We start from the raw sequence: 13,098 nt of genomic DNA on the forward strand, positions 1-13,098 counted from the left end.
TTATCCCAAACAAATGCTGAAGCAGCTTTTATACTACCCGGTGCCAGTATGTACAGCTGGTGTAAGTTGGAGCCAACATCATCTGACTCCAGTGAGGTACCATGAGTTGTCCTTTGCATGTATGACACAGTAGCCTGCTTAAATAACTGCAGCTCTCTGGTACCTTCCACTACCTTGATGGCACTGGTTTCTATAGTCAGCCCACACCAGAGTGAAATTGGCCTGTATGAAATGGTGCAATAAAGCTGTTCAGTTTGAGTTTCATGTGTTTGTTTGTACTATATTTGTACTATAAAACACCTGAAATACGTACTAACATGCCCGATAGGTAACTGGGCAGCTAGGCTGGGTAAACAAATTCAGGATTTCCTATTGGGCAGGGAGACTGAAACTTTGATAGCTGCTGATTTGAGGCCAAGATTAATCCAAGAAAGCTGTTCAGTGCTGATGATATATGTACGCTGGGGACCCCGCTTACTACTTCCTCACCCAGCCACTTACTAATTTGATTTTGGTTCCAGGTGCTGGAAGCCTTGTTTTGCAAATTAAGTAATGGTTTGCAGAGCTGAGAAATCCCATGTCCTTGGAATTCCTCTTAAACAGTCATTTAGATCCAAGTTTTCTCAAGGAGAGCTGATGGGAGCTAAGCACTTTTGGAAAATCAGGCCAGTAGAGTCTATTGTTTTACATTTTATCCATAAATCCTACATGCAGTGGTTCCACTACCTCTTGTGCGTGGTGGGACATGAACAAGTGCCCCCATTGGGCTCATTATATCCCCAGGAGCAGTCAGAGAGGTCTTTGAGCAGGCCCCTAGGCAGCTCCTGCGATTCAACTGGCAACATAAAATGTTCCCGTGCCACTAAAAGAGTAACGAGAGAAGGAAAAAGGACACACCACAGGTTCTGGTGCAAAGGAAGGAGAGGAAAGAGAAAAGCGATGGCGTCGCATGTCATTTCCCACCAAGAACAAAGATATATAACGCACCAAGATCCAGAGGCAAATTTCTAGAGTTTGCCTTGCCCCTCAAGTAACCCACCAAGGCATGTAATAAACCACTTTGCTCACCTCCAATGACTAGCTTGGGCTACAGGGAGAAAAGTTGTATTTAAAAAATGAGGCGGCTTGGGGCTGATATAGTAGGATCTCTCTGGGTCTTTCCCGGTGTGGAGAAAGTCCAGAGGGAATTTTGTCTTGGCCCTTTCTTAAAATCCTAGGGAAAACGCCGTTGGGTCTTTTTGTCTCTCAAACGTTGCCAATCAGAGCTGTGCACAATGTTTACCTTGCGCCACTGGCATTTTCCTTAGCAGCTTTGGTTTGAGCTGCGCCTGCTTTTGAGACTCTCAGGGCCCAGCTGACAGAGATGGTTTGCACACCTCGCCAATCTTCCCACTCAGGACTAGAATAGCAGGGGGTGCTGCCGGTCAGGATTTAGATTCAGAGGCATGTGAGAAAAGGCTGTTATCTTCCATGATAACAGTTGTCACCTCCCCATCACCAGCCCCTTGATGGAATGAAGCATGGGGCAGCGGGTGGAAGGGGAGAGTGGGGTGGTGCTAGGTATTGCAGGGGAGAGGAGCGGAGAACAGCAAAGAGGAGGGTGGGAAGACAGCAGCAGGGAGAGGGCATTCCCTTTGGTGGTTCACATCTAGCCCCTTTTAACCAAATGGAATTTTCCTTTCGCGAGCCAATAGATTGCAGCGGCGCCCAGCTCCGCACCAGGTGCTCGAGACCTCGGCACAGCACAGAGCAGAGCCAAGCTCCAGAATCCCTGCAGAGGTTTCTCCAATCGCTCTCTGGGGCCCTGGACAAGAAAGCACTTTATTTCCATCATTCCCAAAACTGGCCCCCGCCCCCTTGCTTAAGAGACAAGAAAAGACCAACACATGAGGGGACAGGGTGTCAGGGAAAGGGAAGAGGAGTAGGTTGAGTGGGGACATGGAGGCATAAAAGGAGTAAAAAGTGAAGAGGAAATGAAAGGATGCTAAAATGCACCCTCTTCCCTCTCTCCCGCTTTTCTTTTATCTTCTTCATGCTCTCTAGTCCAGGGGTTCTCAAACTGGGGGTTGGGCCCCAAGGTTATTACATGGGGGGTCGCGAGCTATCAGCCTCCACCTCAAACCCCGCTTTGCATCCAGCATTTATAATGGTGTTAAATATATCAACAAGTGTTTTTAATTTATACGGGGGGGGGTCACACTCGGAGGCTAGCTATGCGAAAGGGGTCACCAGTACAATAGTTTGAGAACCGCTGCTCTAGTCGATGTAGGTCTTTATAACATATCACCGCAGTACCTGAGTATTCTCCAGTCGTGCAGCAAGTGACATGACTAACATCCCTGACATGTGACTCATTCTCTCTCACCTCCCCAGCTGCTGTCCCTGCACGTTCTCACCCATCACCAACTTCTGCTCAGGCTCCCTTTCTTCTTTCCCCACCAATGTTTCTTGAAAGTATTTTAAAGGCTCCCCCCCCCCCCCCCCCCCCCACGTCTATGCTTTTCAGTCCCCCTTCTCTCTTCATTAATGCTGCCTTTCAAAAGGGAGTTCCTTTTCCATCATCCTTGTTTTTCTTTCCTAGAATACTGTACTTCCAAAGACACGACAGGAAGGATGAGATGATGGATACATACCCAAAACGGCCCTGGATCAAATAAACACTACGCACATATTTAACTTTATGCACATGCTTAACCTCCATCCCTATTTAGCAAAGCACTTAATCACATACTTAACTTTAAGCACACATTTAAGTCCCATTATCTTCAACGGGACTTGAGCATGCGCTTATGGGCTTTGCTTAAATAGGCCTACCTGCTGTTCATTTGGTGCAGGGTGAAGCTCTGTATATGTTTCTCATCTGGAAATAAATGAAGGAAGCTTTCCCTATGCAAGTTCTAATGATCCCTTCTGGCCTTGATATCTATACATTTATGAATGTACGTTCTCCACATTTATTGACTTTTCATGAGAACAGTGCAGCAATGGAGCAGAGAAGAACATGCAGGAGTGGGAGAGAAACTTACGTTGGTTTCGAAGCTTCTGCTTGGTCAGTCTGCAGTTTCTCTCCACCTTCTACTTCCATAGTGCAATAAACGATGCGGTTTGGAGCTAAGGATTTTAGACCCTGCACTTCCATTATGACGACCTATGGAGTGAAGAGAGGAAGTGTAAGGCCTGGTCTACACTACGACTTTAATTCGGATTTAGCTGCGTTAATCCGAATTAACCCTTCACCCGTCCACACTACAGAGCCAGTTAATTCGAATTAAAGGGCGCTTTAAATCGATTTCTGCACTCCACCTCGACGAACGGAGTAGCGTCAAAATCGATTTTGTTAATTCGAATTAGGGTTAGTGTGGCCGCACACCACCGAATTAATGTGATTAAAATAAATGGGGTAGTGTGGCCGCACACCACCGAATTAATGTGGTTAAAAACCGAATTAATGTGCTTAGTGTGGCCGCGCACAATCGAATTTATACAACCTGTTTCCCAAATTCGAATTATCTAAATTCGGATTAATCCTGTAGTGTAGACATACCCTCAGGAAAGTACTGAGCAACACAACAGCAAATTAGCTCTTTCAGCTGAAGCTCTTTCATTAGGGTGACCAGATGTCCCGATTTTATAGGGATAGTCCTGATTTTGGGGTCTTTTCCTTATGGAGGCTCCTATTACCCCCCGTCCCCTATCCCGATTTTTCACATTTGCTGTCTGGTCACCCTATCTTTCATCAGGGAGACTGCCCAAATATATACAGACGCTCCCGACTTATGCAAGTGTTCCGTTCCGGAAGTGACAGAACGCCTTGCGTAAGTCGAATTTTGCGTAAATTGGGAACGTACACCCGACAATTACGTCAAAAAAACCCCCAAAAAACCTTACGGAATTTACGGAACTTTTTCCGTAAGTCCGGATTTGCGTAAGTCGGGTTTGTGTAACCCGGGGAGCGTCTGTATGATATGGGTCTGCTCTTGCGGGGTACTGAATGCCTTCAACTTCACAACACAGTAAGACCAATAAATAACCCCTGTGAGGGGCTGAGATCCCACCAAGAAGCCACTCACAAAACATCAACAATCCATATCACTATCAATCAGCGCTGCCGTTTGGACTCACCTTCTGCTAATATTTTTGCAAATTCTGTCAATCCCAGTTCTTTGCCTGACCCACAGTAGCAGAATGTGGCTCTCTGTCCCTTTCCAATGGCTAGGCCACATAGAGACTTCTCAGTCTGCTACTTTGGGTAAGCTAATGGAACTGATCCCTTAGCTCAAGCAGGAGAAGTTTATGTGTTTAGGTCCAGAGATCATGGGTTCAGTCCCTGTAGATGACTCGTCAACGAGTGTCATTATACAGGAAGAGCAGTAGGATGATGCATGTGTTTGTTTACGACACAATATATATAATTTCCAACCTTAAGTCTGTCTTATCAAAACTTTTTAGAAGGAATTTCCTTTTTCCTTCGTTTAATGTTGATGAATCATCACGTTAACAATGTGTCTTCAAGAAATCACATGGATGTTTCTATTCTTCTTATAACTAGAGATGCAGCGTATAAGTTAAAATTTCAAATTCCATGCTATAGATTCCCTGATACATTGTCATTCGCCTGCAGATTCTCTCATACGTACAGAGATCTCTGCAGACTCTCTGATGAATCAATGTTTCTTGGCCAAACTTCTGCTGTGCAAATGTTTTGTGCATATGAATGGATTGCTCACCCTCTAGAACTTCAAAGTGCCACTTACAATTCCTTCTGAATCAGTTTCGGTAGGGATAAACTTGCTAAACAACATTGTCATGAACAGCTCGTTTATGAATGGCACATATTTTTCTTACAAGTAGGTCTAGTGCTTTGTGACATTTCACTGTTTCTTGATACCTGTGCACATAATAGTTATGCCCCGTTTGATGTCTACATCAAAGACATTAGCCCTGGATTCATACACAACCAAATTTCCAATAAGGCTGAACTGAATATTGCGAATATCGTAAAGCCAATATTACCTTAAATATTTTAAACGCTGAATTCAGTGACATTGTAAACAGTGGTGTAAGTTGCATGCTGTTAAATTGGGGTAATGGTGAAAATTGGTGTAACTTACACAGCAAAGGGGATATTTAGCAGAAAAAAACAATAGAAAAGAATGGAGGAAATGGTAAATATAAATCCTCTTTATTTCATTTTACATCTTTTTCAGGTCCACTCTGTGTATGCTCAAAAGCTTGTTTCTCTCACCAACAGAAATTGGTCCAATAAAAGATATTACCTTGGCTACCTTGTCTCTCTGAGGAATAAAGTGACATCTCTACTTACCAATAATCAAATGCAAAGACACCTAAAGCACAAGGTTTTAGTAGTTTAGGAACCAGTAATAAAGTCTCTATGAAATTACACTGATGAATATTTCTATCCCAGAAGTTCTATTTTTGATTAAAAAACCCACATAACCCTATTATTGCAAAAAGCAAAGAGAATGAAACTTTGCAATTCCCTGAAACAGAGTGTTTTTAGGTAGTATAGAGAAAGGAGGCATCCAGATTAGTCCCTGGATTAATTCCACCCAATTTCAGTGGAGTTGCCCTGCAAATGAATTTAGCCCATGGCTTCTACACTTGGTACAAACATTGCGACACTGTGAAGATGCTAGTTAATTACACTACTGTTTGAGCGACTTGATACAAACTACCTTGAATTTCACATTAGTATAATCTCCACAGATTGTTCTAAGAAGATGGGGGAAATCTAAAAGGGCATATTATGAAGCTTGGTAAAAGCATTTTATAATTGTTTCCTAAAAGGGAAGAAAGCCCCGCTTGGGGATTAGGAAATCCTTTTACTGACCTCTGCCCCTCAAGCTGTTATTTTAATATCTACTCTCATGGCTCAAACTGGCTAGGCATTGATTGGTGTGATTCTTAATCACACTAATTCAGCACATTATATGTTCAAATGGAGACAGTTTGTAGCTTTTACCTCCAAGGAGAAAGACAGCACAACATCGGACTTTGAAAGCTGGTTTTCATTTTCTTCTCCCAGGTCAATGATTGAGGTGTTGTGGCTGCGTTTTAGCTTCTGTAACTTGAACTCCGAGCCGCCTTTGGACACTGGCATGCTTTCCAAGTTCGCCATCAGCAGATTGACAGAAGACTTCAGCTCCTCGATAAACATGTTTTCCATTTCTTTGGATACAAATTTCGGAAATTTACGCTCCTTGGATTAAAACAACAAGAAAAATGTATTAAGATTTAATGGAGTCTCAAGAGTCGCTTGTTGGATTGTCACACCACGTGAGCGATCTGGTTATGTCTCCACATGCATTTGGAAAGTGCCTTGTACATGGAGAACTACCACCATCCATAACAGCTGTCTCCCAAGCCCCTTGGATGGATACATTACCTTTAGCAACTGGCTGAACCAGTGCCTGGCATTTATGTGATAAATTGTAGCTTCCTGTATGCATTTCTCAGATTCACATTCATTATCTGTTCATACAGCTTGTCTCCTATATACATCAGTATACACGCCCTGGCCCACATCCTCAACTGGTGTGTGTTGCCATAGCTACACTGAAGTAAATGGAGCTTTGCCAAATTTATACAAGCGGAGGAATGGCACCCGGGTTTTTCTCCCCTCATTCAAATGACGTATTCCGCCTTAGAGATCTCCTCAGGCCTAATTCTAAAGTCCAACCCGGAGCTGATCACAGCCAACCCTCACCTAACCCAAGAGCCTCGTGATATTTTCAGAATTGACCCAAGCCCGACACTTGCATGAGAACCCGTGTCAGCCCTGCAGACTTGTCTTTGGGGCTCAGCTCGTTGGGCACTTCCCACTCCCGATGCCCGTGATCTGTCTCTGCGTGTGGGGTTGTCATGGCGGCGTCTGTATGTGCTACTCCTACCGGCCACCGGTGCCTTGCTGCACGACTAGTTAGCACACTCTCTCTGCGGCCCATGCAGAGTGGAAAGAGGTGGCAACAGTCAGCAGGAGTGGGGCAGGTAGCTGTCGTGCTGACCCCATGGGCGGGAGGAGGTGATCATAGACGACCCGACCCAGGGAGCCTCGGGTTGTTTTTCATGCACAGCCTGAACCCAGCGCTTGTAGTCAAGTGCTGTCAGGTGGCAGGGCTCTACTCTGCCTGGTCCCAGCTGGCATGGGCACCAGAAGCGTCTTCTCCCACATGCAGCTCCGTCAGGTCACCTTTATTACGATCTGCAACGCTCCAGAAAGCCGTGGGAATTTCCTGCCTAGCTGCATAGCACCAACACAACAGGATTTATTCTCACAACGCCCCCGCAGAAGGGTTCCAAATGATTATCGTCCCCTTTTTACACGGCTGGGACAGAGGCACCGAGAAGGGATTTGTCCAAGGTCACCCAGAGTCTGCAATAGAGCCAGGAACTCCGCAGTGCCAGGCCAGTGCCCTTCCCCCGAGCAAGCATTGCCAGCTGTGCCCTGCTGTGCGTTGGGTTTGTATATGTGGCCAAATATCTGCCAGTGATTTGGGCGAGGCCATCAATTTCACTTGTGACGTCATCCAGGCTTTGACTCCAGGTTTCCCTGCTGTTCTCTTAAACACCCCCTGGTTGTCTCATGATGGGTCTGAAGTGCTAACGGGGATCTAGGCCACGAGAACGCAGTGTGTGGGGTCCCAGTTGGAAGCTGCATCTCAGGAAGGGGTTGGTGTTAGGCACAGCTCCCTCCCAGAGGGCACTGCTACCATGGGATGGGAGTTTAGAGGTGACTGACTAAGCTTTATCATCCCAGTTAAAAGCTCAGGATCCTAAGGCCTAAGTCCTGGTCGCTGCCCTGAGCCCAAGCCCTCCCAGGCCATGGGGCAGGCAGGAGAGGTCTCGGGGCAGCAGTAGCCTCCACAGCCCCCCCATTCTCATCCATAGCAGGAGAAGGGTTTGTGCAGATCCACCAGCCCTGGGTCTCACCTGCCTGTCAGGGCAGATGCAGCCCTGGTAGAGCAGAGCTCTGTAGCTCAGAAGGGGCGTGGGAACTCCGTGTGAGCTCCCTGCATGCTTCCCAAACCCCCGGGACACACACCCGTTCCACTCCACTGTGCTGGGAGTGGGCAGGGCCTGCTGCTAAGTCATTAACAAAATGAGGAATAAACATTGTGGCGGGAAATGGCTGAAGCAGTGAATGATTCTAGTCGCCTCAGCACCTTCCCTGCAATTTCTTTGCAACAAACTGGCCAGGCAGGTAATTCAAAGGGCAATCTCTCTCTCAGGCCAAGATTTTCAGAAGGCCTACACCCGCACTTGAGGCCTGATGTCAAAAGAGAGCTCAGCTTCCATCTAGGCACTTCAGTGGGTGACTAGATTTTCGAGAGCTCAGCACGTCGTCACAATGGGAGCGTCTGGGTGAGGGCACCTGCGGTAAAACTTTCAAATGCACCTAAGGATATGTCTACACTGCAACAACAACAAAACAACTGACTCTGGCTCGCACTCCAGGGCTAGAAATAGCAGTGTAGACGTGCCAGTTCAGGCTCTGAGACCCACCTGTCTGCCAGGTTTCAAATCGCAGGCTCCACACTGAGTAGTAATGCCTACACGGCTACGTTCAGCCCCGAGTCAGTTGACCCAGGCTTTGAGACTCACTGCCGTGGAGGGTTTTTTGTTTTGTCAGTGTAGACGTACCCTAAATGACTTAAGAGCCCTCATCCCACTGACTTGCAATGGCTCCTGCGTGCGAAAGTCACGTCTGAGAATGGGAGATAGGCGCTTTTGGAAACGGTATCCCAACAACACTGCAGGTACTGAACGCTTACACTCCGGCTCTGAGCTCTTGTGAAAATCTGTCCCTAAGTGTTTCCTAAGTTAGTGACAACAGACCAGAATCTACCCCCAGATTCATTTGGTACAACTTCAGTGACAGAAATGGGTGCCAGCCAGGGGCGGCGCCAGCCTCTTCCCGGGGGGAGGGAGTGGGGCTGCGGGGGGTTAGACAGAAAATTGGGGAGGCTGTGTCCCCACTTGCCATGAGGCCTCACCTCCTGCTCCTCCTAAATTCTGGTCCCGCCTCCTCCTCTTCCCTCCCCCCTAACAGCCCAGGGAGCAGAGGCCATAGGGGGCAGAGCCCAGGTGGGTCAGTCCAGGCAGCTGTGGGGAGTCCCGGACCTTCCAGCTGCCCTGGGCAGCACATCTCAGCAGGTGGGGACATGGACCGGGGCTGCTCTCAGGCAGGCTTACCTCCGTGCTGCTGCTGGTGGTGGCACTGCCACTGACGGAGCTGGGCGCCTGGCCAGCCACCACCACTCTCCCCCCTCTGTCTTCAAAGCTGGGCGGCTGGCAAGTGGCGGCTGCTCCAGGGGGTGGCTAAGGCACATTTTGGGGTGACTACAGCCACTGCAAGCCCCCCAGGTGCCGCCTCTGGTGCCAGCAGCATAGGGGCTGGAACTAGGGGTGCGGAGGGTGCTGCTGCACCCCCTGGCTTGAAGTGGTTGTCATTATAAACAGGGTTTGCAGTTTGGTTCAATGGCTCTCAGCACCCCCACTACACAAACAGTTCCAGCACCTCTGGCCAGCAGCTCACTAATTAAAAAGCCATTGCCAAGCAGCCTTTTACTCACAATTAGGGTGCCCAGATGTCCCGATTTTATAGGGATAGTCCCGATATTTGGGGCTTTTTCTTACACAGGTGCCTATTACCCCCCACCCTCTGTCACGATTTTTCACACTTGCTGTCTGGTCCCCCTACTCACAATGTCTATGTTTTATTATTTTACTACCCAAGGATTCAAATCCAAGACTATCCGTCCCCTTCAAAGAAACTAGCCTCTAATTTGAGGACTGTCCTAAGACATCTGATGCATCTGTCCATCCCCCTAAGTCACCTCCAATTTGACTGTTTTATAGGGGGCACCAGTAACTGTGTGAGGCATAAGCTATCTGGCCAGAGTTCACTACCAGAAAAAGCTCTAAATACAGAACTGTGGAGACGACTTGAGAAATACCTTCTCGCTCCAGGGCTGACAGTTCATAATGACACCATAAAAAGAGGTTCATAAAATGCACCCTGGAAAAGAAAACAAGACCATGTTTCTGCCAGGAAACCTTCTTAAGGCTGTAGAAGAAATACAAACAGCAACACAGGCTGGCAGAGTGTATCAGAGAGTACTCAAGGGTTTATTCATTACAAACACATTTCAAAGCAACACTTGTGCCAGGCAATTAAAATGCAGCCTTCAATCTCAAATCTCCGTCTTCAGAAACTATCCTCTCAAGTAAATTATTCCTGGCATAAGACAAACTATCTAATTGTGTTGTTTGATGGCCCATGCATTACATGAGACAGAGACCACCCATAAAAAAAACCCCAAATGTTTTTTAAATGGTGGGAGATATTGTTGAAAGCACTGATGCTCAAACAATGTCCCGTCACTGCACTACTCATCTCTCCCACAGTACCAGCTTCTGCACTGCTTCCATACGTCACATTTCAAATGCAGTAACTATCAGAAACAAAATCTCACTATTTTTCACCAGTAGCTTCTCCATCAATGCCCAAACCCTGTAGTTCTTGGACAGACGAGACTCCCACTGAAGTGGGTGGACACATCTGTGAGACAGGTTGAAAATCTGGGGTGTATGTGTGAGGCGGCTCAGAGGAGGAACAAATTGGATGGATATTCATGGGGTGATGGAAGGGTCGATAGATGGTTGGCAAGTGAGGTGAGCAGGACAGATGTAGAGGGTGGAGAGTTGAGGCACTTTGGAAGTGGGGCAAGATGGATTTATCTGTGTGTTAGGTTATCAGGTTCTTGGACATTGTATGGAGATGTAGGGCTATTCTGTTGACTCACCCTGACAGGAGGACCAGGTGAGTCTCACTAAGTCCAAGTCAAAGAAAAAAGACAGGAGGAGTCTCTAAGGCTAAAGGGGAGGTAAGAGGAATAAAGCAGCCCAGAAACATGCATGTTTGTTCCTTTAAATGCTAAAAGAAAACCGTGAGATGGGGCCTGAGCTTCTGATACTGACGGCGCATGTGTGCGGTGCTGAGAACCGGTGGGGACTCTGCCCTTTCATGAGCTGTCTGGGGAGCAGTGGGAGGCGGAGATCACGACACAGGTGGGTGTGAGAAGACAAACGTAGCAGGTGATGATACCGCAGATGAGATGTCTGGGTGGGAGCTAGTGAGTTGAGGCAGGATGGTAGGGATGGATAGCACTGGGGTCAGGCAGACAGAGCAGGAAGGAGTGAGCCCCATGTAGGAAGGCTCCCACTGCTCTCGCACAAGGGGACTGGCTGGAAGAGGGGCAGGACTGTGGCCAATAGATCCTCAGCTATAGACTCCATTATGATTATGATGGCATCACCCAAAGGCCTTAATCAGGCCTGGGGCTTCGTTGTGCCTGGCTCATAGACACACATGATTCATACCCCAGACCTCCCACCAGTGGAGGGGTGGATGCAACAGGTTCAGGCTGTGATAGCCCCGTGAGTGGGGAGCTGTCTGGCAGGAGGATTCCATCCCTTCCATAGAACTCCCCTCCATCTGGGCTGTGTGCTCGAAAGAGAATTTGGCCCTAAACTATTAACCCAAATACAGGGGGAGTAAGTATACATAAGCACAATTATAATTAATTGTGTTTACTGTGGTAGCGCCTATGGGACAACCAAGAGTGGCGTCGCATTGTGCTAGAATCATAGAAGATTAAGGTTGGAAGAGACCTCAGGAGGTCATCTAGTCCAACCCCCTGCTCAAAGCAGGACCAACTCCACCTAAATCATCCCAGCCAGGGCTTTGTCAGGCTGGGCCTTAAAAACCTCTAAGGATGGAGATTCCACCACCTCCCTAGGGAACCCATTCCAGTGCTTCACCACCCTCCTAGTGAAATAGTTTTTCCCAATATCCAACCTAGACCTTCCCCACTGCAACTTGAGACCATTGCTCCTTGTTCTGTCATCTGCCATCACTGAGAACAGCCGAGCTCCATCCTCTTTGGAACCCCCCTTCAGGTAGTTGAAGGCTGCTATCAAATCCCCCCTCACTCTTCTCTTCTGCAGACTAAATGGCCCTGTACAAACACACTAATAGACTGTCCCTGCCCTAAAGAGCTTACAGTCTAAAGAGGCCAGACAGCCACAGGGTGGGAGAAGTGGTCTAACACACAGGCAGAGTGAACGATGTGAGGGCTGCACACGGCATGGTAGTTCTAGGATTTTTTTTGTGGGGTGGGTGAGCAGGATTTGGTTAGGAGGAGACAAGCTAAATGGAAAGAAGAAAAAGGGAGAGGGGACACTGTAGGGAAGGGGGACAGAGCAAGGAGAAGAGGGTAGGAGGGCAGGTGTGGGATGAACCTGTGGTAAAGAGACTATGAGGGACGCAGCAGGAGAGGGTTAGAGCAAACAGCCAATTGGCATAGGGCAGAGACAACCCAGTCAAAACTGTCAAATTCTCGGACATCACTGGTGTTGCAAGGTCTCTGCTTGGGCTACTTCTGCATTTGCTCCTACTGGCTGGAATCTCTGGCTGGCTCCTCCCTGCAGTTTTCTCAAGCCACCTGGGAAAAGCGGGGGGCACCACATGGGGCACAAGAGAGATGCTCTCAACTGCTCTGAAAAATATACCTCAAAGTGTCTCTGGCTTGGTGCAATCAGACTGCCAGCCATAATCCTGCTTTCATTTAGTACGTGGGAAAAAGGGTCCGAAACCCAGGTGCAGCAATCCATCCCCATTCAGCAAAGCATTTGAAGCATGTGCTTGACTTTAAGTAAATCCTTAAGTTCAGCTGATTTCAAGCACATGCGTAAGTGCTTTGCTGAAACGGGGCCCAAAGCAGGACTCCAATGAACACCAAAAGCTACATTTGAGCTGTCCTGGGCATAGGAAAAGACACACAGCTCTGCTCGAGTGTTCTGGTGTGTGGATCAGGTTACTGAGTGATCCTGGGCACAGAACTTGTTCAAGGTCCCATAGCTGGCCATTAAGTGGCTCTACAAAGACAACAGCACTGGGGCACTCCTGCCGCTTGGTCCTATTAGACTGCAGAGCCTCCATCACATCTTAATGGAAAATATCCTAACTTTAATTTCTTATATGATGAGTTAATCTACCATTATAACTGAAACTCA

At 47.6% G+C, this 13,098-nt stretch overlaps 1 protein-coding gene across 12 annotated transcripts in view; it reads right to left on the reverse strand.

The window, feature by feature from the left end:
* Positions 1 to 13,098, reverse strand: part of CADPS (calcium dependent secretion activator) — a 358,046-nt gene that overhangs the window by 193,872 nt on the left and 151,076 nt on the right. For all 12 annotated transcript variants that reach the window (XM_026650418.2, XM_026650417.2, XM_026650416.2 and 9 more), the window contains exons 5-6: positions 5,984 to 6,220; positions 3,027 to 3,148 (exon numbers count right to left, since the gene is read on the reverse strand). In XM_026650418.2, coding sequence (XP_026506203.1) covers positions 3,027 to 3,148; positions 5,984 to 6,220 — 359 coding nt within the window. The remainder of the gene's footprint in view (positions 1 to 3,026; positions 3,149 to 5,983; positions 6,221 to 13,098) is intronic.

The sequence above is a fragment of the Terrapene carolina genome, unplaced genomic scaffold (assembly GCF_002925995.2).
Source record: "Terrapene carolina triunguis isolate 2854851 unplaced genomic scaffold, T_m_triunguis-2.0 Scaffold89, whole genome shotgun sequence".
Classification (NCBI taxonomy): domain Eukaryota; kingdom Metazoa; phylum Chordata; order Testudines; family Emydidae; genus Terrapene; species Terrapene triunguis.